Source organism: Struthio camelus, chromosome 18 (genome assembly GCF_040807025.1).
Source record: "Struthio camelus isolate bStrCam1 chromosome 18, bStrCam1.hap1, whole genome shotgun sequence".
In the NCBI taxonomy this organism is placed as follows: domain Eukaryota; kingdom Metazoa; phylum Chordata; class Aves; order Struthioniformes; family Struthionidae; genus Struthio; species Struthio camelus.
The window spans coordinates 2890263-2914957 of record NC_090959.1 but is presented as its reverse complement, the minus strand read 5'-3'; the positions used below and the strand labels follow the sequence as shown (position 1 = coordinate 2914957).

The 24695-nt window shown below is 55.5% G+C and overlaps 1 protein-coding gene across 5 annotated transcripts; it reads right to left on the bottom strand.

Moving 5' to 3' along the window:
* Positions 1–1632: 1632 nt before the first annotated feature.
* ZNF341 (zinc finger protein 341) lies at positions 1633–24420 on the bottom strand. 5 transcript variants are annotated; one of them, XM_068912781.1, is made up of 16 exons: positions 24281–24330; positions 19828–19923; positions 19524–19634; positions 17774–17961; positions 16513–16665; positions 15629–15868; positions 14132–14327; positions 12813–12897; positions 11578–11768; positions 10515–10708; positions 9109–9317; positions 7401–7497; positions 5586–5718; positions 4626–4737; positions 4037–4107; positions 1633–2734 (listed from the first exon to the last, which is right to left on the bottom strand). In XM_068912781.1, exons 3-16 carry the CDS (start codon positions 19630–19632, stop codon positions 2220–2222), a joined length of 2493 nt encoding a protein of 830 aa, XP_068768882.1. In that variant the 5' UTR covers positions 19633–19634; positions 19828–19923; positions 24281–24330; the 3' UTR covers positions 1633–2219. The 5 variants fall into 5 exon arrangements, with proteins under 5 accessions (XP_068768882.1, XP_068768881.1, XP_068768880.1 ...); XM_068912780.1 differs by lacking the exon at positions 24281–24330 and adding an exon at positions 20060–20182; XM_068912779.1 differs by lacking the exon at positions 19828–19923 and having other exon boundaries at positions 24281–24420.
* Between the last annotated feature and the right edge of the window lie 275 nt (positions 24421–24695).

Sequence of the window (24695 nt, the reverse complement as noted above, 5' to 3'; positions counted from 1 at the left end):
CCATCAGGAGGCAGATGTCCGCAGTGGGCAAGACACCAACACGCTCTGCCCCCGTAAATTGCTATTATTCCATTTAAACAAAATGCACTGCAAGGAGCCAGGAAGAGCACTTTGAGGGAGCTCAGGCAGCTTGTGGACAGGCGTCAGGGTCAGAGCAGTCATGCTGGGCTGACTGCTCCAGCTGGCAGACACACACAGCTCCCCCGGTGCGACAGCAGGAGGGAAGGTGGGAATCCACAGCCAGGGCTCCAGCATCCAGAACCAACCCAGCCCACACTCTGCCTTGCACCACCACAGGAGAAAGCAACTGGAAATGCAGCTTCCGGAATCTACAGGCAACTCGGTAGATCATCACACAGAAGCTACCAAGAAAGGCAAGCTCAGCTGAGCTGGAGCAGGGAGAGCAGTGGAGAGCACAGCACAGGGACAGCGTGTCCCAGCTGGAGCCGGGGGCAGCAGCAGCATTCTCCAGCTGGGTCGAGTTCCCTTTCCCAACAATTGGGACCTTCCTGTGGCAAAACAGACCCAGAGGCTGAGAGCAGAGCGGGACAGAAGAGGGAGCCCAGGAGGCCAGCAGAGAAGGGAGCAGCATACTTGATGGCTATCCTACCTACCTCAGGCCCCAGACCTGCAGGTGTAGCTCCTTTACCAGCATTACCCAATGGTATTTTTCAGTTACCTCCTATTAGGCGCCCCAGGTTCAATGCTCCTATGTGCTGCGAGTCCCTGGGCCAGCGAGGGATCGCAGAAAGCTTCAGTGAGAAAGGACAGTGAAGAACTAGGAAAAGCTCTCTTACAGTATGGGGCAACAGGCACCTTTGGCACAACAGGGAGACCGAGCAGACAATTTCCCCTGTCGTCTCTTAGGGTGACACAGACCATCAGCACTCCCACTGATGAAGCATCAACGACTGAGCTTGACCTGGATGTAAGCAGGCAGGAGAGCTCTCCTGTGCCCTTCCCTCGCACAGTCTTCACTGTACAGGCAAGATTTCTGGCACTGCTCCTTCACCCCTTCCCATTCTGGAAAAATAGGTTGCCAAAACGAGACTCTACTTGGGAGCTCAGAGGGAAAGGAACAGGGAGGGACTCCTGCTTGGGAAATCAAGGAACAGGAGCTGAGCGGACAAGAGAAGCTGTCCCAGTGACACCAGGCTTTCCTGCTCCCTCACTATGCTGACTGCCTACTTGCCAGTGGTCCACTGAAACCCTAATAACTGGCCCATAACACTGAGCTAAGGAAATCTACAGGCTGGGACGCAGCTAACAGAGAAGAGGACGTGTACAGAAGTATCTTGCAGCACTTAGGCTGGAGCTGATACAAGAAAATTGGTTCCTGGATGTATCCCAAGTCTCCTGCGTGACCCTGGACAGATCACTTCACCTCCATGCCTTAGTTTCCGCTGCTATACACAGGAGGTGTCAGGAAAGGAGGTGTCACGTTTACCACTCGTGAGAATTGACTCCTTGGTGTCTAAGGCACTTTGGGATCCTTGCATATGAAGAAAAACCATGAAAAGAGCAAACGCTGGGGAGAGAACACCAAGCAGACAGAAGAGCCAGCACACACATGCACCCAGACCTGGCACCGCTGCCATGTAGCTGCTCCTACCCACTGACTCCACACAGCACTTCAGGTCCATGGTGTTTATAACACAGGTAGTACAGACAAGGCAATCTTTCTACTGATAGAGACAGAGAAGAGAAAGATAGCAGACATGTCATTCAGGGTATTTCTGAACAGTGTTCCCAAAGGATCTCAGGATGAACTTGCTTCCACTAGGAAGGATCATTTGTTTGCTCTCAGAAAGGCCACCCAAATACTGGGCAATACAGATTTTAGGCCAGAAAAACCACAGATGGGACAGGCTGTGATTTGCAAAGCCACCTGGTTTCAGCAGCTCTGTTTGTTGTGAGGCTGTATGCTCCTTTTCTCACCCTGATTCAGGGATCTTAGTCCTTCTTGCCCTAGGCTGACCACTGATGTAGAAGGACAAGATAATATGGAGCTATTCCCTTCAGTGCCTTCTAGCCATCGGTGGCTTCCAAGTAGTCCTTTGCCCAAGGAAGGGAAGAGCAAGTGGAAATGAAAGCCATTCTCTCTCATATCCATCTACTTCCCCACAAGAGCTTTGGTCTTTTTCACTGTGATGAACTTCAGCACTGAGTCTGACACCCCCAGCAGCAGGGCCCCGGCCACACAGTGGCCCTACACATCGTCACTCAGTTGTTTGGATGTAAACAGGGACAGCCAGCATGGCGCAGGGGCCGTCCGAGGCAGTCTGCAGCTCCGCCAGGGCCAAATTGGATGCGACGCTGCTGTGCTGCCCAGGAACGACAAGGTCCGATTCAGCAGCTCCTGACCCCCCCACCACAATGGACAAGACAGCGTCCGACTCCTGGAACCGTTCTTTGTTCGGGCCACCCTCCCGGGAGCTTTCCCCGGTGGCACCGTCCTTCAGCTCTGCGAGGGCCAGCTGGTTGGGGAGGGAAAGGCCCGCCTTGCGCCCCCGCGCCACCCGCTTCTTCTGGGGCTTCCTGAGCTGCAGGTCTTTGTCCTTGGGTGAGCCCAGCCGGCACTTGTGGTCCTTCATGTACTTGTGGCGTGTGAAGCCTTTGCTGCAGGTGGGGCAGCGGTACTTGTAGTTGCCGGTGTGCGAGCGCTGATGTTCCATCATGTGGGCTCGTCGGCTGAAGGACTTGTTACAGTACTGGCACTTGTGGATCTTCATCCCTGCACAGAGCATCGGAGGAGAGGAAGCTCTGTTAAAGAACCCCGCGTCAAAACGCAGATATTCAGGAACAATCTGCGCTGCACTGAGGGAGGGCATGGAAGCTCCAGCTCCTCTTCCAAGTGCGTGTTTCCTTGTTCCCTGATAAAACATCCACCCTAACTTATGCCCTCTCTCCCTCTCCTACCCTGTAGCTTGAAACAGCCACCTCCTCACCCAAGCGGCCACGTGCTTTCTTGGTTTGCTAATTAAAACAAACCCCCCCCCCCCCCCCCCCCCGCCATGGTCTAAGACGACATTGGGCCAGACGTATTTGCAATCAGAAAAGTAGGTGCTGCTACACCTTGATGTCAGGGTTTAGGAAGGGTTAGAACATTAGTCCTTGCCTCAAATAAGAGTTTTAAAATATTACCAGAAAAATATGTCAGGGGATTGTGGTGAAAAGGCGAAACATAGTCTTAAACTCTGATTTTTTTTTCAAGTGTATTTGGTAGAGTGAAAAAAAAAATTGCTTCACTTTTTTTCCTCCCGAGTATGGGAACATACTGGAGTTTGAAACACAACAGCCACTGCACTGTCAGCACAGTCCCATCTGATTGCCCGTCCCAGAGTTTTGGACGTGACAGGCACAAAAAAGATTCTCAATTTTACCCCAGCAGACAAAAACCACAGAGTTCCCTAGGGCCCAGGAAGAAATGGTTTGTCTTTATTAGGAGTGGGAGCATCATTTCTGCAACATAGACAGAAGGGAGTTGGATCCCAAGAGTTCTTCCCTTGAACGGAAGATATTATCAGTGAGGAGAGGACAGAGAACTGTGGGCAGTCATTTGATAGTGAACACGCTGAATAATCCAGCACTGCCTCAGAGTCTTGCCCAGTAAGCCCTGCCTACAGATTTATATTGCTTTAGGAAAGAGCCAAAAGCTTAGACACAGCTGTAAAATAAAAGCTCACATAAACAGGCCTGCAACAACAGAGATAAAAAAATCTAAAGCTAATAAACAATATTAAGAATTTAGGTTTACGTACAGGAAACACTGTGCCATAAACTACGGAAAATTCTCCCACAAAACTATGCACTAGCTGTGCTAGCTGAGAGGTAGGCGGAGGGACACCGCGGGGAAAGCATCTGAAGGGAACATCTTGCGCTTCTGGGGGTCACAAAGCAGAAGCACCTTCACAATTTGCCACCGCCTGTTTCTCCGGATTACTCCTCCTGTAACATGCTACCCCAGTGTCCCAGCAAGTCCCAACAACTTCATTCCCATCTACTGGCAGCAAGGGCAGAAGCCAGCTGCACTTACCTGAATGGGACAGTATGTGAGCCTTCAGCTTGTCAGGCCTGTTAAACTCTTTATTGCAGCCTGTGTGGCTTCTGTAAGAACAATAAACACTAGTGAGCAACATGAACCAACCGGGGATTGATGCACCGAGATCCTGGGCCATACCACAGACCTGGGAGGATGCACCTGCTAAACCTGGCTCTCTTTGGCTTGTGCATTAGCTCTCACATTGCCAAGAGCTTTTTAAGACAGGGCAGTTGGGGAGATCACATCATTCAGGCGACCTTGCACTTTGCGCTCAAATAATACTCCTCCTTTTCCCCAGTGCTCCCCAGGAGCAATCCCCAAAGCCTCCCAGGCAGGCAGGCATTATTTCCCACGGGTTGATGAACTGAGATGAATGATGTGGCCCTGCAGGAAGTCAATAACAGGAACTGACATTTCTTGATTCCCAGCTCAACAGCACCCAGCATTACTGCCTCCGCAAGAAGCAGGGGATCGGCAAATGCCATACATCTACCCTAGGGGAACTACAAGAGACATTCCTTCCCTCCCAAATCCCATCGTGACCCATTAAGACGTGGCACCATGCTGGAGACGCGCTACGTACGAGAAGGGACATTTATACTTCTTGAAAGGCTCGTGAATCAGCATGTGCCGCTTGAGTTTATCTTTCCGATTGAAGGCTGCATCACACACCGAGCACTTAAAGGGCTTCTCACCTGCGTAAGAAAGAGACCAAGAGTCAGGGAGAGACCAGGGACACAGGGCTGCTCTCGGCAGGTACAGGATTCACTCTGGCAGCAGAACCAGTCTCTGCTTCACTAGAATATCTCTCAGGTTTCCCTACCCTGCCTGATGGGTGAATGGATGGGTGGCTACAATGCCCACCACACACCACTCCTCCTCTCCAGGGCCAGCTTCCTTCGGCTCTGCGACCCTGGGCAGCAGGGATGCCAGCTCTGTGTCCTACTCCTAACTGGTGCAGTATTGGGCATGAGGCTGATCCAAAACCATGTATTTCCCAAAAAACATGTTTAATATAGATGACTCATACAGTTGATTCTGTTTTTCAGGAAAACAGCCAGGGCATTACAGGGTGCAGCAAGGACCATGATAAGGAGACTGTGAGCAGTAGGCACAGGCCAGTTTGGATCCAGCAAAAGCAGCAGTGTACTGGAACTGGTAAAGCCTCTTGGGCCCAAAGCAAATTATCCAGAGCCACCCAGGTGTCATCTCTGCACTACACTCCCAGAATTTCTGGGTCCAGCCTGGGTGGCTCCACTACGCTAATGCGCATCATCCCCAAAAGTCAACCTGCTTCCAGCCCAGAGCCGAGCTTGGAAGCTGTACAGCTGCACTTCTGTGGCACTGTCCTTGGGATAACAAGCCCTGACAGCCCCAAGCTGATCTGCAATCTGGATAAGGTGCCCAAGGTTACATCTCAGCTGAAATGGGATCACCAGAGAGCTGGGAAGAGGCAGGTCCTGATCACTGAGCTCTGATCCCAAAACGTCTGTTCCTGGGGGCTGCCAGCAGGAAGGCATTCCAGCTCCGGGAGCACCCATACCCGAGTGGATGTGGGCATGCAGCTTGAGGTAGTGCTCCCGGCGAAAGAACTTCTTGCAGATCTGGCACTTGAATTTGCTGCCCCCGCCGTGCGTGGGGATGTGTCGGCGCAGATACCTCTCACAGGGGAACACCTGTTAACACACAAGAATAAAACTAAGAGCGAGCAGCATGCAAGGGATATCACCGAGCCTACAGGGGCAAACGAGGCGTAGCCTATATAGAAAGCAAATGAAGCCCGTGGTGACTCCTTTCTTGGAAAGGAAGCACTGAAGAAATCTTTTTTAAAAAAAAAAAGAAAAGAAAACATTTCTTATCCTTAAGAAACACATAAGCCAAAACCTCGCTGCTAAATTTTATAACACCATAGAAGTACTGAGGACCAGCGCCCCAGATGGACACCCTCTCAGAGCCATCAGTAGGGCAGGCTGGGCAAGGAGCCCCAGTAGCTGCTACCTTCCCACAGTGATGAATTTGTTTTGTGCTTCCCAATCATCTGTTATCAAAGGCTCCCAATGCATGTGTACACTCATTCGTGGTCTTATAAATGGCTTCTTTGGCTAACGGGGATACTGAAAGTACCCAGGCTAAGTGAATTCCTAAAGAGATCGCTGCAAGCACACATCAGGGGAGCACCGGAGAGCCGGGAGCTCTGGTACCCAGGGCTGTGCTCTCACAACATCTCCAGGAGTCAGCAATACTAGGAAGAATACAAATAGAAGTAAAAAACGCTGCTGCAGATAATGGGCTCTCAAAGCCCTATTGCAGCTGCATGCTGAGAGTCCCACCCAGGCCCAAAAGGCCATCTGTCACCTGGTGGGGGAAGTGGAGGAAAGACAGGTAAAGAAAGATGGGTTACTAACCATGGCAGGAGTGCGTTTCCCCTTCCTGAGCTACCTCAGTACAGAGTGGTCACTCCTTTGAGATTGTCCCTGCCCCCACTGCAGGATTTTCATTTCCTTGGCTATAAACAGAGGAGCAAGGGTCCAAATTTTAGTCTGGATTTCAAAAAATAATTTATTAGAATTCAAATCCCACAAAATTCTGCCCCTCAGACCCCCTCGGGGGCCATGCTGAAGAGAGTATTTCCAGCCAAAACCTACCCGGGCATCGTTCCAGTCCCAGTCACATCACTCAGACAGATTTCTCTTTTCCAAGGACACAGAGCATTCATCCATAAGAGGGGAACATGGGGAGACCCAGAGACTTCTACTGCGGCAGGAGTTGAGGAGAGCAACGTGGGCATCCAGGCTCTCCCAGGACCCAGGGCTTCCCAGGCGCAACCCTTCCAGCCTCAGGTAGCCAGGCATGCTGGGTCAAAGCCCTTGAGATATGGGGCACCGATGCCACCCTAACACTTCCCCAAAACCTGTCTCACTTTTCCTGGCACACTCGCTTCTAAGAAATAAGGCTGGCAGCCCAGGGTGTGAAGTCCCGTGCTGTCAAAGACCCGAGCCAGCACAGCACTGAGTGTGCCAAGGGAGTAAGGGAGCTCAGCTCTTTGCACAGCACGAGCCCAACGCAACACGTTGGGCGCGCAGAGGGCGGACAGGGAGAAACATCCCCTCGCAAATTCTGTGCATCAAACGGGGCCCGGGAGAAAAGCCAGCACTGTGGGGAGGAACGTACTCTGCACGAGAGAGGCAAGAGAGCTGGAGGCCAGGATGCAATCGCCTCCCTCTCTGAAAAGCACCTCACGAGCCTGCCAGTCCGTACTGAGGTAGGAAAGGAGAGGAAAGGGAGTCAAGGGTTCCCATCCCCCTCAGAGTCCTAACTGCATGGCCAGGATCGGCTCTGGCAGCGGTCACCCACCCACCTTCTGGCAATGAGGGCAAGGAAAGTTGTGCGTTGCTGTCTGCAGATGGTGCTCCAGGGCTTCCGGGGTGGAGTACTTATTTACACACTTCACACATCTGAATGCGGAGAGAAAGGACAGAGCCTGTGAACAAGGCTACCGCCGGCAAACCCCATACCGCCGGCAAACCCCACGCTGGGCTGGACGCACCCCCTCACCAGCCACCTTCCAGGTTGATTTTTGGCAGGGATGGTTCGGTACAGGTGATACCAACTTCGAGACGTTCTGAAACCTCAGCAACCCACATGGCCAGATCACACTCACACTTAGCTTCCTTCATAAGGGGAAGATGCAGGAAAACTGGGTGGAGAAGCTAGTCCTTACAATTGCTGGTCCTCTGCTATACTAACTCCCTACACTATTTGCATGAGAGCATCCAAGTACCCAAGCACATGTTCCACATTTTCCTCGTGGAGACAAGCCTTAAATAAAGACTTCACCTTACTTAAAACATCTCTTCCCATCGTCATTGCCAGAAGACAACTGCTCCCAGTGAAAAAGTTCTTGGGTGACTGCACAGTGCAACGGAAGTGTTACCCGTGGCTGGGGCAGCTGCAAGGTGACATTCTCCCACGTGGAGTTTCTGGTGTCTAACCAAGTTTGAGCTGACATTGCCACCTCTCCTGCACCACCTGGGCTGTCCTGTACCTGTCTGCTTATTCTCACAAATCTTGGAAGTATTTCTGAGACCTCCGCCACACCTGACTGATCATGGGCAATGGGTACAAGAATTATCAACAATGAATACAAACACAGGTGCTCACACAGTGTATCTGTTGTGAAAACTCTCTTCGTTTGGAGATCAGACTAAAACCTCCTCAAACATAAGCAGCGTTCTGATCTCAAAGACGATTGCTGCTAGCAAGCTGTAGGATAACAGCACAAGGATAACTAGACATTATAGCCCAACCAGCAAGTAGCAGATACTTATTTCACGAGGCTCCTAAGTGACTTCCAGTATCCGCTGGACTTCTTACTCTTCCTGTATGTCCCTACGTGCATTTCAACTGTTCCTGAGTGCTTTTCACGAAACATTCCATACTTCCTCTCTACATTAAGAGAAAGGCTTTTCCAGGCAATGGTCCCCTTTGCAACAAGAGAAAAGGAGAAATAAGTCTTTTACCTGGGCACAGCTTCTACAGCCCTCACTTCCTTCGCTGCAGGCGACTAGAGAATCACAGAAGACAGGCTGGGAAGGGGCTCCACCAGGTCTCTCGCCCAGCCGTGCCCACCTCACTTGGCGCCTGATAGAGGACTCGCAGTGACTGGATTTTCCCATGTAACCCATCCCAGCGTTTCACTGTCTTTCCAAAAGATTCCTTGCTGGAATTTCAGCCCATCACTCTCTATCCTGTCTGCCACTCACATGGAGATCACCTTTTGCTTTTGCTCTCTTCAGGAGACTGTTAGCACCTCAAACTGGCTCACACTCCAGGAGCTGAGATTGAACTATAATGGGTCACGCTCTCACGGCATCCTAAACCTCAAGCCCAGGTTCTGCATACAAAGCAGCAGCCTGCGCCCTCCTGTTGCCACTCGGGTGCCCAAGGGAACTGAGCTGCTGAGCAGCCAGCCCCCTCACCCCTCTAGTGTCCCAGCAGCTCTCAGCCAAACACACTCAGCACGCACACACTCCTACAAGCCTTGCAAGCACCGATTGCTACTGTACTTGTACACGGCCACATCCTTCTTGGGGCTGTGCTGGGGCAGCAGGCTGTGGGAGTACTGGTGGACACCCAGCTCATACAGGGAGGGGAAGTCCTTGCTGCAGAGGTGGCAGCGATAACTCAGCTCCTCCTGGTGGCTCTTGATGTGCTCGAGGAAGGACTCCAGCTTCTGGAAGGTCTGAGCGCAGCTCTTCACCACACACTTGTACACCTGGGGGAAGACGAGAGAGCCAAGTGGAGCAGCACGCCATCAAAACCAACAGGGTAAACCCTCTGCTGACAGATAAAGCAGCCTTCCGATTCAGAAATTGCTGCCACTGGGTCCACTTCCAGAGTGCAACCATTATCCCTTTGTCCCCTGTGTTGCGGAGTGGCTGAGCTGATGCTACAAAGCAGCACATTTCCCGTAGACTCCCACGGTGCCCACGGGTCCGCCACAGGGCTGTTAGCCCTCAGGAAGGGGCACAGCAATGAAACCCTGCCCTGCACTGCAGCAGGACAACGTGGTGGTAAAACATCCCCTTCCTCTGCTGCCTGCCTCAGAGGAAGGTCTTTAAAGAACAGTGCAGAGCAGCTCAAATGCCAAAATGCGGCTGACGACTCTAGGTCAAGACAACAGCAGAACCTCCTGGAAGCGGAACAGGAACCAGAATCAACTCCACTCACGCAGCACAGCAGGCATCGGGCTGATATCCAAGGCCCACTTTGCCCACAGGAGGCCCCCCCCCACACAAAACTAATCCCACACAACTACACTCCTCCCCTGACCCACACAGCTGCTTCAACTGCTGGCCAGCAGCTGCAGAGGACATGCAAATTCAGCACAACTGGGCCAGGTAGGGCTTGCTCCCTTTCCACCATGATCACTGGGATTAGATCAGGCCCACAAGCAAATGTAGCTCCAGAAGGGGAGTCCCACTAGCCCTCGCCTCTCCCGCCTCTGGGGGGTGGGCAGAACCTATTCAACTTCCGCCTGACGCTTGTTCTGCAAACACAGAACGTCAGGACATATCCCCTGAGGACAGAGAGCGAGTGAGATAGAGAAAGGGGTGTTGCTGTGAGCACCCGAAATCACCCAAGCAGGTGAGATCACAACACCCCAGCGGTGACCGTCCCGTGACCTGAGAGCTGCCACCTACACTGAAGACTTTGGACTTTGCTTCCTTCCTTTTTCTTTCGCTGCCCAAACCTGCTTGGCTGACTTCTCACTGGCGGCTCCGCAGGGCAGAGGCAGTGGAGCTCTTCAAAATCACCCAGACCACGTACCTGCAACCCAGCAATGCAGCGAGCCACAGCGCAGGGGGATCGCAGGCAGCTTTAGAGAGTGAGCAGTGTGCCGGGGACAGGCACTGGGAGCCAGGGCGCAGGACGAAGCCCCTGACACAAGGCACCCTCCGTCCCCACCCACCTGCTCGTTCTTGTGCTGCGTCATGTGCGATTTGAGCTGGAAATAGGTGTTGAATTTGTTGGGGCAGAACTGGCACTGGTAAGAGCTATCGATCAAGACAACCTGCTTGGCTTCCAGTTTGCCTGCCTCACTCTCCTCCATGGGGGCCATGTCCTGGGGCGGTTGCACAGGGTTCCTCGAGGGCTGAGTCAGACCTGCAAAACAACGAGAGACAAAGTCAAAGACTGCAAACAGGCAGCTCTGAAAGCTGATCTGCAAGCCCTGCATTGCCAAGACACCCCAGGCCTGACTCTGGTTCCAGGCTCTTCCTTTCTTTCAAAGGCAGATTCTTTAGATCAGATGAATCTCATTCTCTAACTCTCCCGTCTATAGATTATTAAGGGCTTTGATTTCTCCATCTTCCTCTCCTTGACCCGTTCTCTTTACCATAGTGCTTCCAAAGAAACAAATGTGCCCCGCGGAGCAGTCAGCATGGCAGGCCCCCTCCCGGGAACCAGAGCCACATTCCCTCCCCATTTCAGGCAGGAGATGGGAGGGAAGATCCAGCTAACACACACAGCCCAGCAGCAGCCCTGACATCTGCAGAGGGCAGCTTCAGTGGGACCTTCCCCTAGACGTGATATTGCCAGGATTGAAGCAACCAGCTGAAAGGTTATCCACACCACCGCCCGCCAGCAAGGAGCTCTTCTCTGCCTTCCAGTTGGCCAGGGGGGACAGACCCACCCCAGGCATGACTTCAGCGCTGCAAACAGGCCAGAGCACTGACCTATGTTAAATCGCACACTTGTCCAGCCACTAGACCAGAGCTGCCAAGTGTGTCTTGCCATCAGTGCTTTGGGTACCCACAGCTTCAGCTGCCAGCAGGACTTGAGCGCATGAGACAAGCACCCAGTGCGCTTGTCTAGTGTGTGCTGCTAAACCCCAACGGGTGGATGCAAACATCAAATGCACACACAGTTCCTGTCTCCTCTCCCTCCTCGCTAGGCATGAGAAGATGCAGGAGCATGCAGACTCCCCACATTGTTGCTTTGTCTCCAACATGCGCCGTCCCCAGGCAGCAAACCTGAGTTCTCCTCGTCCTCCGGCTGGTTGGGATTCAAGGCCATGACCTGCACCGTGATGGAGTTGCGGGAGATGGTGCACCCCAGCCCTGGAGGCCACACTTTATGGGTCTGCATATGCTTCTTCACGTTGGACTTCTGGGCAAAGGCTCGGCCACACACAATGCACTGGAACGGCTTCTCGCCTGTGTGACTGAAGGCAGGAGACACCGTGTCAGCAGCCAGGAGGAGGAAGCCCCCAGGCAGGCACCACAGCAGCAAGGCTGCTGCAGGACTGCACTGAACACTTGCTGCTTGGCAGAGCAGCTCCTGGACCTGCCAATCAACGGCTTTGAGACCTGATTAACCAGAGCAAGCAGATGGCGAGAAGCCTGGAGAGACAAGCCTGCCACACAGATGAAACACTCATTTGGGAGATGACAAGGGATCAAAGGAAGAAGTGGGAGAGGAGAAAGAGCTCTGCTGCAGCATAGGACATTCACTCTCAGGGTTTCCACACTGACCTCTGGGAATCCATTGCTCTTCCCAGGAGTACCATCCTCCTCTTCCCTGTCACCCCTCCCTTCCTTGCTCACACGCAGCTTCTTTTGCAGCAGAAATGTCTTTCTGCCCTGCTTTTCTGCTGCAGGAAAGAGAGCTGGCTCTGATACATGGTGCATACCATGTGAAGAGTCCAGGATGGGAAGGAGAGCAAAACCACCACTTGCTCCTTCTCACCTGCCTCAAGTTCTGCGGTATCTGCTGGGCAGACACTAAAAATTTCAACTGACTCCTGGCAAAGGCCTATAAGGTCTTATAAGAGTTCCCCAACTAGGCACTAAGCTTGACTTATGGTTTGGTAATACCAGCCCCCACGCAGACATCAAGGCTGCAGCTTGCAAGGGTGAGAAAGGAGAGCAAAGGGCAGAGGGAAGCAGTGGAGATGACGCTGCTCCAGCAGTCAGATGACAGGAAGTTAGACTTTCAAGGTCTCGTCAATGAGGAAAGAAGTGTCCGGTCCCAGCCCATAATCACCAAGAAGGTTAAACCTATGATGCAGCTTTCACCTCATCCGCTAAGCTACTCCCTGAGAGAGATATATTGGAGGGAGGGGGTTGAGGGATCACCTCCCAGAGCGGTATGTATTTTAGGTGACGGGACAAACGCAAGGCATATGGGACTGTACAGGCTCCCTCCGCAGGGCTATGCCTGACCCACCCTAGCCATTCAGCTGTGTCCACGCTGGTGGCACCATTACCTTCTGATGTGCTGCTGCAGGTCAAAGTTCTTGGTAAAGGCCTTGTCACAGTAAGTGCATTTCAGCTTGGGGGACTTGGGTTTCCCTGCAACCGGAAAAGCGTACACAGGAATGAGATCATGCGGCATAGTCCTGTCCCGCCTGCTCTGCACTAGCACCTCAACACACCTCTACTCAGGATAAAGAATAAAGCGCTCATGAAGGGGTAAGATCTGCCTGGCCAGAGCAGGGAGAGGTTTACGCTACATTTAATGTAGCCTGAGCTAAGTCTAGAAGCAGAAGCACTGAGAAGAGCAGAAGTTGAGGGAGCAGGACACCCCACCATGGGCAGTTATCACTCGGGGGATCTTTCCAGCTGTGCTACAAAGCAGCTACTTTAAAGGCATGGTGGGTGTTAGAAACAGGTACAGGATTAGGGAGAGGAGGGGCCCCAGTCTGTCTCTCCGTTATGAACGCACCAAGGTCAGCTGTTAGCCAGAGCACGTGCATACCTCTCCCATCTGGAAGATCTCTCAGTCGCATCTGCTGTCTACTCTTATGGGGTATAAGCCAATGGAAAGAGCAAAACCGTGGGCTGCTCTAGCAAATTCTGGACTGAGAGCTGCAGTTGTGTGATCGTTTACACCTTCGTAAATAATGTTAAAGCCTAGTATAGGTACCGCTGTATCTCCACTGTTCCAGCCTTCCCAGTGAGGAAGGCCACATGACGTTCCTCCATCATAGGCTTGGCCTATGGTCACTTGGCTAGATGTGTGTTGGTCACAAGCAACAGGCAGGCTCTGCCAGAGGAGGGTCTGGTGCTCATCTGTCCTATAACTGGAGATGCTCCTGTCCTGCCTCACCTAGAGACAAGCGCGTTTTGTTCGCAGGCAGGATACATACTGAAACACATGGTAGGGACAGGTCTGTTGAGCGCTTGGAAGAGTGTTAAGGACCAGGCCACATCCAGCCCATAGGCCTTGCAGCTGGGCATTCTTGCTTAGCTTAACATGGACTAAGCCCTATCACCTTATTTGCAGGATCTCCTCTTTTTCAAATGTGATCCGACAATACATAGCTGCAGAGATTTAGCAGAAGTCTGCCCTACACCGCAGCACAAAGGCAGTCTTTTCACATGTCCAGAGGTGACAGACAAGAAGCATGTCCACGCCTCTGCCTGCTCTCAACAGCCTTGGCATGGTGTCATGCTCCTCCTCTGGAGCGGTGTGCACAGCCAGTGCCACCCAACAGTCTGGAGAGCCTACAGCTCGACTGTGCGCTACAGGACAAGCACAGAGGCCTCCAGGCCAGAGCAGGGCAACAGCCATAAGGCCACCTACCTTCATGCAGCCCACTCTCGGTTTTGGAGCGCCTACTCTTGGCAGCAGAGGCAGAATCAAAGCCAACCACATTGCCTCCTCCTGCACCGGTCAAAGGTGCGGCAGCGCTGGTACTCTTGGATTTGAATCCCTGCTTCCCAGGGCTATACACAGGAGGAGAGGGATACACAGGACTTTCCACACACTGGCTCGGTACCTGGAAGAGTGCAATGATCAGTGGAAAAACTGATTTGCTACACAATGTCATACCGTTCCAAGTACAGCACCTATTACTCTCCACCTCCAGCAACGTTTGCCACACTGGGCTATTAGTTCGGCTCAGTTTTCTGCCTTCTGCCAAACTGGATCAAACTTCTGGTTCACCTGATCCGACAACGTGTCTCTAACTAAAGTTAACACCAGGCCCTGCATGAAACGCTCTTGCTGAACACCACCAAGTATCCAGGAGTTATTACGTCAGAAAGAGGACAAGAGAAACTCTCTGAAGGAGCTCCCTAGTCCCCCATCTAGGTCCTACATGCAGAACAGGTTCTCATCCCTCCAGGGCAGGTTACCAGAACCATCATCACTGACCCTGGGGATTCAAACCGCCCCCGCAGGCAGGACTCTCCAGGCCCTGCTGCCAACCCCAGAAGCACTGCAGAAGGGAAGGAAGCACAAGAAAACTCCAGATGGCAGAGCACAGCCGTTTACGCTGGCACTACTATTAGGAAAGGACAGGGGGCAACGCTTGGAGAAAAAAATAGAGACATCGGTCTGGAGTGACGTGGTTTGAGGGCTTTTTTGTTACCCACTCTGATAAATTAACACAGAGCAGTAAGTATCCAAAGCCACCATCCATTTCTGAACGCCTGCACTTCCAGATCAGATGCCAAGCACAAAGAGAAGGCTGGCAAACCTCTATCACACCCAGCGGTTTCCAAGCTGGTCCCAATAACAAGACAGGTGCTGCTGCCATGCTGGGAGGCAGAAACCACAGGTACAGAGTGATAAGAAACCCCTTCCCTTCCCAATGTGAATGGTAATGTCAACATAGAGGCGATGAACAGCTGACGACAGGCAAAGCCACTAACGCTCATGTCTCTCAAAGAGAAGCTGAATTTTTCTCCCCACTTAAGCCTGCAATGTGCAGCACCGTGCTCGGCACCCCTCTGGGACAGCCCCCTCACCTCTCCTCACTCTCGCTTCCAACACTTGCAGGTATCCCTCGACCACAGCAGACCAAACTCACGTGTTCAGGCCTTCCAATCCCTCGTCAGCCAAGCCCTCCCGCCCTCTTAATTGCTTTTTTTGTTCTCAGAATCCCCTTCCTCTCGCTGGCATCTTTCTGATCAGTACCTTCTCCCAGAGGAAACAATCAACGTTTGTAAAATAACTTAACACATCTTCCCAGACTCTAATTCTGCATTTCTAGTCCGGATGAGTCCCAGACAGCACCATTCCCTGGCTTGTTAGAAGAGGCCCTGGAGGTCAGAGCCCCCACGCACTTGGCCTTACCTCTATGGGCGGATAGGGCTGCATCCCCAGCGTCTGAATCTCCACCGTGCTGTTTGCTGCCATCGGAGCAGGCGTGCTGTACACTTCGACCACGCCGTTGCCCCCGGTGCTGGGCTGCCCCGGAGCCCCAAGGCTCGGTGGGGGAGGTGGCGGGGGCTGAGGAGGGGGTGGTGGGGGTGGCGGTGGAGGTGGAGGGGGCTGGGAGAGATAGCCAGCTCCAGCGTGCATACTCAAGCTGCTCTGAAAACAGAACAAGGAGGGACAGATGCACAAGGCATTGAAAACACAGCAGCGGTCTAGCAAGGCCGAGGTGGAGGAGCTGCTCCCTCACACCCACATCCCCCATCAGGATTCTGAACGGCAGAGCAGCGACAATGTCGTCCCGCAACGCACCACTGTCCAACTGCCAGGTTGGAGCAGATTGTGCTGGCTTGCGGAAGGTTGGCTTGATCTGCCAGTAGACATTGTCTCCAAGTGTTCAAGCCCCACTGTTTTTTTGCTTTGTTTTTATAGGTTCTAACCTTTCTGGTTATTAAGAACTTTTTCAGAGCACGGAGAGTGTATCCAACCCAGCAGTGGCCTCATCAGCCCAGGGGAGAGCCCAAACCAACCATCCCAAGAGGAGATCCATGGGGCAAATTGATGAGGACTCCGCAAACTAACCGTTATATGAGAGAGAAAAAAAAAGCTGGAGAGATCATGTTACAAAGATTGGGGCATCCACCAGCAGAGACTCCAGGTGGGAGCAGACCTGTCATTATCCATCAGGCCTTCCTGAGCCTGGCTGTCATGCTGGGAAGGTGCCCAGGACTCAGCATCGAAGCAGATTGCTCAAGTCTGATTCCACGCAGTGGGACTCTCCAGGGCACAGGCATGCCCCTTACCTGCGTCGGGGGCTGCACCGCCGGCATTGGCTGGTCCAAGGATGTAAAAGCAGACATGGCCGACATCAGCACCTCATCGCTAACTAAGATGTTCCCCTGCACGAGGGTCTGAATCAAAGGAGACGGAGGAACTGTGATGTATGTAGAAATTTGCTGAAAGAAAACAAGTTGTTGCGTTGTTGATCAGCAACAGGACAAAATAATAAACTCAGAAAAACAACGACACTGTGGTTTTTACTGAACCTCTGAGTCTGTTTTCACAGCCACCAGTCAACAGACGAGCTAAGGCAATTATCTCCTGCTTCCTACTGAGTCCACTGTAGTTTCTAGATGTAACAATAAGCAAGCTCTGGAAATATTCTTCACAGAAGGAGGTATAAAGGTTTCTGATGGTTCAGGGAAGCGGCCACTGGCTCAAATGACTGGTGATTAAACAAGACTTGCAGAACAAACTGCTTTGCAGACAATTTCAGGCCTTTACCGGATGCTTTCCCCACGCAGAAAGGTGGGCAACTGAGGGAGGCTGCTCTGGCTACAGATGGTGAACATCCGGCTCATCTCTTCAGATTGGAGAGGCGAAGGGGAGGGGAAGTTGGGCTGCCCCCATTTTGTTGGCAGAAACTACCAGTGTTTGCAGACCCAGGCAGCACTGACCACCAGCGCTAAGTTAACTTCAAAAAAAAAAAGTTGGCTTGAAGCACTTCAGAAGCTGCCATGATTGCAGGCACAGAATACGTCATGCACATGGGAACTGCTGCACAGACTTGCTCCTGAGAAGTCTGTTGGGGAGAAGAGTTCCCAGAGAACGTGTCCCTCACACACATCACATTGCACCGCATGGGGTTATCTGCAGGAGACTGGGAGGAGGGATGCAGGGGTGAGGGTGCCACAACCACTGCCCTCCTCTTCTGCCCGCAAGTCAGACTACAGTCCAGGGGAGAGCGAGACCACCCCAAGCAACGCGGAGCACGTGCAGGCCTGCCACCGGTGCTCGTTGGTGGAACCACAGTCTGGCTGTAACACAGACGTGATAAGAAACTTCTCCTGGCCTGAAAATCAGAGCTAGACACTCATGCTGAAGGACACCTCACACCAGGCAGATTTAACATGAAGTCAAAATCCAACATGACCACAGCTGAGCCTCCCAGAAGAGAGCTCAGTCATGAGGTATCACTGGATCTAAAAGCATCATGCAGAGGTTCTCCCACTCCCAAAACAACAGCAACAGAGCCACAGAGCCTGCTGGCTCACAGCACGGTACCTGCCGGCTGGCGCTCGGAGCCTGCTGCACCGATGTGATGGATGGGGTGTACACGCTGTTGGTGGCCAGCGAGACGGTGGAGAGGGAAGGGGTGTTTCCCTGGCACTGCTCTCTCTTGTGGGTCATGAATGCAGGTAATGAGTTGAACTGCTTCTTACACTTCCCACACAGGAACACATCTTCGTCATCTGCAATTAGAGAACCAGATCACCATTCCAGCCTCCAGCTCCCTTTCTTCTGCATTCCCCAGTGCTACATCTAACTTTGTTACATACAACAGCCACAGCCAGAAAAGACAGGAGAAGAGACACTTCCTGGACCTCTAGGACATCATCATCAGGAGAGAATCAGCTGCAAGGGTAAAACTGTCCCTCCTCCCCGATCCCCAGCTCTCCCTAAAGCCAACTGATGGGAACACGCCTGTCTCAGTCCTGCTCCCACATACAAACCCCACAGTCTCCCAGTGACAAGCTGAATCCCGCTGCCTGTCCTCTCGTCCTGAAGACATGAATATCCAACCCAGCCCTGCTCCTGCACCACCTTCTGCTTTCAGTCACGTTGCTTCTTCCAAAGCATCGTGATTATTCTGGCTGATGCAGATTTCATTACTTAAGTCGAACAGAGGAAGAGGAGTCATTTGCATCAGGGCACAGAGTCAGGAGCAAAATCAGGCCACAGCTTGCACCTCAAACCTCCCCTCCAGGAAGACTGATGGTTTTTGGTGCCTCTGCTTGACACCAGAGGCAGAGAGAAGACAATTCGGCTACCATGCTCTAGATAAAATTTGCAGCATTCCAAATAGGCACAGGCTGCTTTTCATTCAAGACAGTTGAACTGAAACTTATTGGGAAAAAATACCTTGTGGCTTACAAGGCTGTGGCTCCTGTCTGATTCCTGGCACAGCCTGAGGCAGGACTGTGCTGGGGACGCAGACTGCAACTCCGCCAGGAGCACTGCTCAGAACGTGCTCACCACCAGAGGCTTTTTCAATAATAGGGTGAAGTAGGAACTCACTGTCTGAATCAGTCTCATAGACGGGCTGGCCTCTTCCACACAACGGGAAAAAGGGCAGGAAGAGAAAACACACTTTCGCAAGGAAGCGCTCAAAGTATCAACCCACTGAACAGGCTCTTGGGTCTTCTGCCAGCAAAACTGTCAGCTCTTGACTTGCAACACTTGCAGTTGCAATCTGTGATAGGTGATTATGATTACCCTAGAGGGTAATTCTGCACCTACCCAGCAAGTCGTGGTCCAGCACTGGCTGAACTACACTTACCAGCTCTGGGGGACTCAGCGCCAAAGACAAGCACTAGCTGTAAAATCCTGAACGCCTAAACATGAGTTTCCATGGGCACATAAACCACCAGTTCCCGTACTCATTCACACAGATTCACTCAGTGACTGCACATCCGCAGAGCATAAGGAACTGCTTATTACATTACAAATACAAACAGTAGCAAGCACTAGTGGCAGGGAGGACACTGCTCCCCTCTTCCATGCCTTTATCACAATGCCCAGTCCAGCCTATTGCCAAGACCAGCTCCCAGAGCATCTCTCTGCTCACCGGGGCACTTGCACAGCCCCATTCCTCCTGCTCTACCTAGCCCAGCTGATGGCTCACAACACCCGTAGCTGTGTCCTGCACGTACAGTCTGCATCGCTGCTCTACCTGACCATCACGGAGAGCGCGCTGTAAGAGACTGCCAGCCCACTGCCCCCTCTTCTTTCTCTCCCAGTGCTAGAGACTCACCCATCGACTGGATGGTGGCGGATGAGTTGACATTTTGAGCAGATGGATCCGTTACACCTCCTTGACCATCCAGCAAGGACTGCACAGCCAGCACCGTCTGATTATCCATGCCTGCAAGGGAGACACAAGCAGGGAGGGTAAAGCGAGCACGTGCCGAACGCAGAGGGGCCTCGCTCAGAGAGCGAGTCGCGCAGGGAAGCCGCTGGCCGGCTGCCCCTGCCTGCTCCGCTTCTCCCGCGGAGCCGCTGCCGCCCTCACACCCCCTCCGCTCGGCAGCATCCACCGCCGTACTACGGAAACACACCTGCCCGTTTCTGTTTCGCTCTTGACACAAGGGGAGGAAAGGCAAGAGGAGAAAGGGAATCCGGCAGTTTAAAGAGCACTTGGCTTCAGGCGCTTGCTGCAGAGAGGACGGACGTTTGCAAACGGCAGGTACAAAAAGATCTAAGAAGTGGCTATTTAGGATGTCACGGCCCAGGCAGGGTAACAGCCTGGACGGACCTCGCTGGGGAGGCAGCGCGAGACGGCACAAGCACCTGAGCTCGCTAAGGACAAAATCCCTCGTGGGCAGCTGTTTCGTGTCAGCCCGCAACTGAGCTTTCCCACGAGGCAGGAGCATTCGAAAGGCTGTTTCCAAGAGCAGGGCTCCCGGATCTGACCATCCCCACAGGGTTACGAACGACGGCAGCACTGAGTTGCAGCTTTTAGAAGGGACTTGCAAGCGTGCGCTCCCAGAAAGGATGCTCAGGGGACCCCCTCGGCCACCGGCCGCCCCCCTGGGACCCGCAGGAGAGCTGGACGGCGGCTCCATCCCCTCCTGGCCACGCTCCCCGCTGCGCCGCTCACGCAAGAGCTGTCGGTCGCCCTCTCTCATTTCCGTCTCCCTCAGGACTACGTGAAACACACGCACCCAGCCAGATTTGTTGTCAGAATCAGCTCGCTTGCTTTGGCACAAATATTGTTCACTACAGCTAAAATGTTCTAAAATATTCCAGATAAATACAGGAGACGGGGACTGCTCATCTAGGGAGCCAACCCGGCCAGCAGCGCGCAGCCCACGGATCAGGCCCAAAGCAATTTTTTTTTCTTTTTTTGGAAACCAGAGGTAAAGAAACGCAGAGCAACCCGATTACGAACAAATGGCTAACAGGTGTGATTCACGTGCACCACTCCTCTCTACCAATTCCTTTACCATAAGAAACCCGTGAATAAAACAAACGGCCTGCCAGGGTTATATGTTATCCTGCGGGGATTAAGGGAGAACAGAAACGGTGTGGGAGCTCTTCGGTTGCTTTTTACTTTCCTTCCAGAGCTTTGCAAAAAACTGTAAATCTCTTACTAACGCCAAACTCAGAATGATGTGCCACAATACAAAGAATACACGTAAGTCTAACAGTGCAGGTGAGCACAGCTCCTGATGAGAAACCAGCTAGCAAACAGCATCAGCAGGGACAGCAAAACGATGCGAAAAGATCACAGCAGAGAGGAAGGGGAGAGCAGACGCAGCAGTCCCGTCTTCCCGCTGCGGCGTCCTCTGTATTTAGGGTACGAAAGAGAGCAAGAAAAATGCCACAGCTTATAGAAACCTCAACGTCCGCAAGGTTCAAATTTTTACATTTCTGCTGGACGCAGGGAAGTGCCTTCCTCTTACTCGTGCCACGAGCTGCCATCGCTCCCGTAGCACAGGCCAAGGGGCAGACACCGCAGGAGCGCTCCTGTGCGGATCTGCTCATCCCTACTGAAGCCCTGCTTTAAAACACACCTCCTCGTTCACAAATATTCCCCCGGTCAACTGCAACCGCGATACTGCAGGCTCTTGTCAGCGCACCCGAACCAGAGTGAAACGGAGGAGCCTTTCTCAGCGCTCACGTGGAAGTGAGCGAGCTCCACAGCCGGCAGAAAACCGGGAACCACCGATTCAGGTTTAATAATTTGTGGTCACGAGTAAAAGCAGCGGGAATGAAAGCGCTAAAGCCTTGCCGCTGTTCGCACCGAGGTCGCCACGACCGGCACTAGACGGCCGGCCGGCTTCCTGCCTGGCGAGCAGCCAGAGCTTCAGAGCGGAGAAGCCCCGTCGCAGCCTGGGCCCGCCAGCTGGAGGAGGCCTGAGGAGCAGCCAAGCCCAGAAGGCGACAGGTAACGCAGCAACGTTAACGCTGCACCGAGCGCTCCGCGCCAGCACGGGGGCCCCCACAACAGAACTATATCGCTGTCTTCACCTGACGTTTTGCACTAGCAGCTACCAAATTTGCACATTGAGACGCCGCAGTTTCACGAGTTACACAGTTAATACGGAGGGAAACCGGTAAGCTCAGGGTTTAGTAATTAAACTAAATTAACACGAGTACAAGCACAGTTACTTGCCAACATGAGCAGCCGGTGTCTAGCGGCAGAGGCCTTCGAAGACACGTCAGTGCCCCCCAGCGCTCACGGGGGGACGCGAGCGCGTCCTCAGCTACCGGCTAGAGCCGCCACGGCTTGCAGCCAGCGGCATGCCCTCAAGCGAAGGGAAACCGGCGCGACGCCGGATTTCAAAAAGAAACACGAAGCGGGGAGCAAAGGAAACGGAGACCAACGCGGAGGGGCGCGGAGACCAACGCGGAGGGGCGCGGAGACCAACGCGGAGGGGCGCGCAGGCACGACGGGCTCCCTCGCGCGCCCAGGCAGCAGCCCACGCGCAGCCCTCGCGGCGCCGGAGAGCAGCCCGCGCGCGGACACGCGCCGCGGCCGGCACCGGCCCGCCGACGCGCGCGGGGCGGGAAGGCGCGAGGCAGAGCTGCAGCTCCCACCGGGCCCCCGCGGCCCCCGGCATCCCCCGACGCTCCCGTGGCCCCCGGCGTCCCCCAAAGCCCCACACTCTCCAGCGTCGCCCCGTGGCCCCCAGCATCCCCCAATGCCTCAGCGCCCCCCAATGCCCCACACTCCCGCAGCTCCCCGCGCCCCATGGCACCACCCCACGGCCCCTGGCGTCCCCCAAAGCCCCACGCTCCCCAGCACTGCCCCGCAGCCCCCAGCATCTCCTGATGCCCCCATGGCCCCCCCCGTGCCCCACGGCCCCTGGCGTCCCCCAATGCCCCACACTCCCCAGCATCGCCCCACAGCTCCCCCAAAGCCCCCAACACCCCACGCTTCCGCACCTCCCTGCACCCCACAGCACTGCCCCACGGCCCCCGGTGTCCCCCAATGCCTCAGCGCCCCCCAATGCCCCACACTTCCGCACCTCCCTGCACCCCACAGCACTGCCCCACGGCCCCCGGTGTCCCCCAATGCCCCACGCTCCCCAGCATCGCCCCACAGCTCCCCCAAAGCCCCCAACGCCCCACACTTCCGCACCTCCCTGTGCCCCACAGCACTGCCCCACGGCCCCCGGTGTCCCCCAATGCCCCACGCTCCCCAGCATCGCCTCGTTGCCCCCGGCGCCCTCCAATGCCCCACACTTCCTCAGCTCCCTGCGCCCCACCGCACTGCCCCACAGCTCCCAGCCACCCCCAATGCCCCACGTTCCTGCACCACCCCCCCCAGCATCGCCCCATGGCACCCGGCATCCCCCAATGCCCCACGCTCCCACAACTACCTGTGCCCCACGGCATCGCCCCATGGCCCCTGGCATCCCCCACTACCTCACGCTCCCGCAGCTCCCTGCGCCCCATAGCATTGCCCCACGGCCCCCAGCACCGCCCCATAGCCCCTGGCATCCCCCAATGCCCCACGCTCCCACAACTACCTGTGCCCCACAGCATCGCCCCATGGCCCCTCGCATCCCCCACTACCTCACGCTCCCGCAGCTACCTGCGCCCCACGGCATCGCCCCACACTCCCGCAGCTCCCTGCACCCCATAGCATCGCCCCATGGCCCCCAGCATCGCCCCACGCCCCCCAGCATTGCTCCGTGGTCCCTGGCATCCCCCAATAACCCACGCTCCCGCAGCTCCCTGCACCCCATAGCATTGCCCCCGGCCCTCAGCATCGCCCCATAGCCCCTGGCATCCTCCACTGCCCCACGCTCCCGCAGTTACCTGCGCCCCACGGCATCGCCCCACGCTCCCGCTGCACCCTGCACCCCATAGCATCGCCCCGCAGCCCCCAGCATCGCCCCACAGCCCCTGGCATCCTCCACCGCCCCACGCTCCCGCAGTTACCTGCGCCCCACGGCATCGCCCCATGGCCCCTGGCGTCCCCCAATGCCCCACGCTCCCGCAGCCCCCTGCGCCCCACGGCGCCGCCCCGCGGCCCCCCAGCACCACCCCAGGGCCCCTGGCGTCGCCCCCCGCCCCCCAGCACCGCCCCCGGCCCCCCCGCGCCCGAGGGTCCCCGGCGCCGCCGCGCGGCCCCGCTCCGCCGCGTCACCCCGGGCACGGGGGGGCCCGCGGCGCTGGACACGGGGACGGGCGGGGGGGGGGGGGGCGAGGGCCGTTGAGCGGCCGGCACGGGGGTGACGGGGGCGTCCCGGTGCGCCAGGGAGAGGGACAGAGGGGACCGGGCTGCCGGTGCGCCAGGCGCAGCCCTGCGGCCACAGGGCCGCCGGGGCTCGGGGGCAGCGGGGCCGGGGGCGGCGCGGGGCCGCTGCTGCCCCCGGAGCCGGGGCCGGGGCCGCGCGAGGCCGGCAGGGAGGGGGCACGGCCCCGCCCCGCCCCGCTCCGCTGCCCCCGCCCGCCCGGCCGCCACCCGGTGCGGCGCGGCGGGGGCGGAGGGCGGCGCGGAGCGGGGCGGGGGGGCCGGTCCCGCTGTCCCCCGGCGCGGCCCGGCGCCGCCGTTACCTTCCAGCGCCTCGAAGATCGCCTGCGCCATCTTGGAGCCGGGGCGGCCGCGACCCGCCAGCCTGAACGGGCATTGTGGGAAGGAGGCGCCGCCGCCGCCGCCGCCGCCGCCAGGGGGCGCCCCGCGCCCGCGCCCGGGCCGGGGGGGCGGGATTGCTCCCCTCTGTCGGGCTATGTGAGCGTGTGGTCAGGGGGGTGCAGCGGCGGCGCGGGCCGCACGCCGAGCGGGAGGAGCGGGAGGCTGCGGGGCCGCAGCGGGCGCTGCCCCAGGCGGACGGCTGATCTCCAAGCCGCCAAGGCAGCTGGGCCCCGGGCTGAGCGTTGGCACCGCTCGGGGCGCGACCTTCGCCTGGCGCCGTCCCGCACGTAACTTCCCCGCGGTCCCCCAGCGGGACCGGCACTCCCCGCCCGCGGT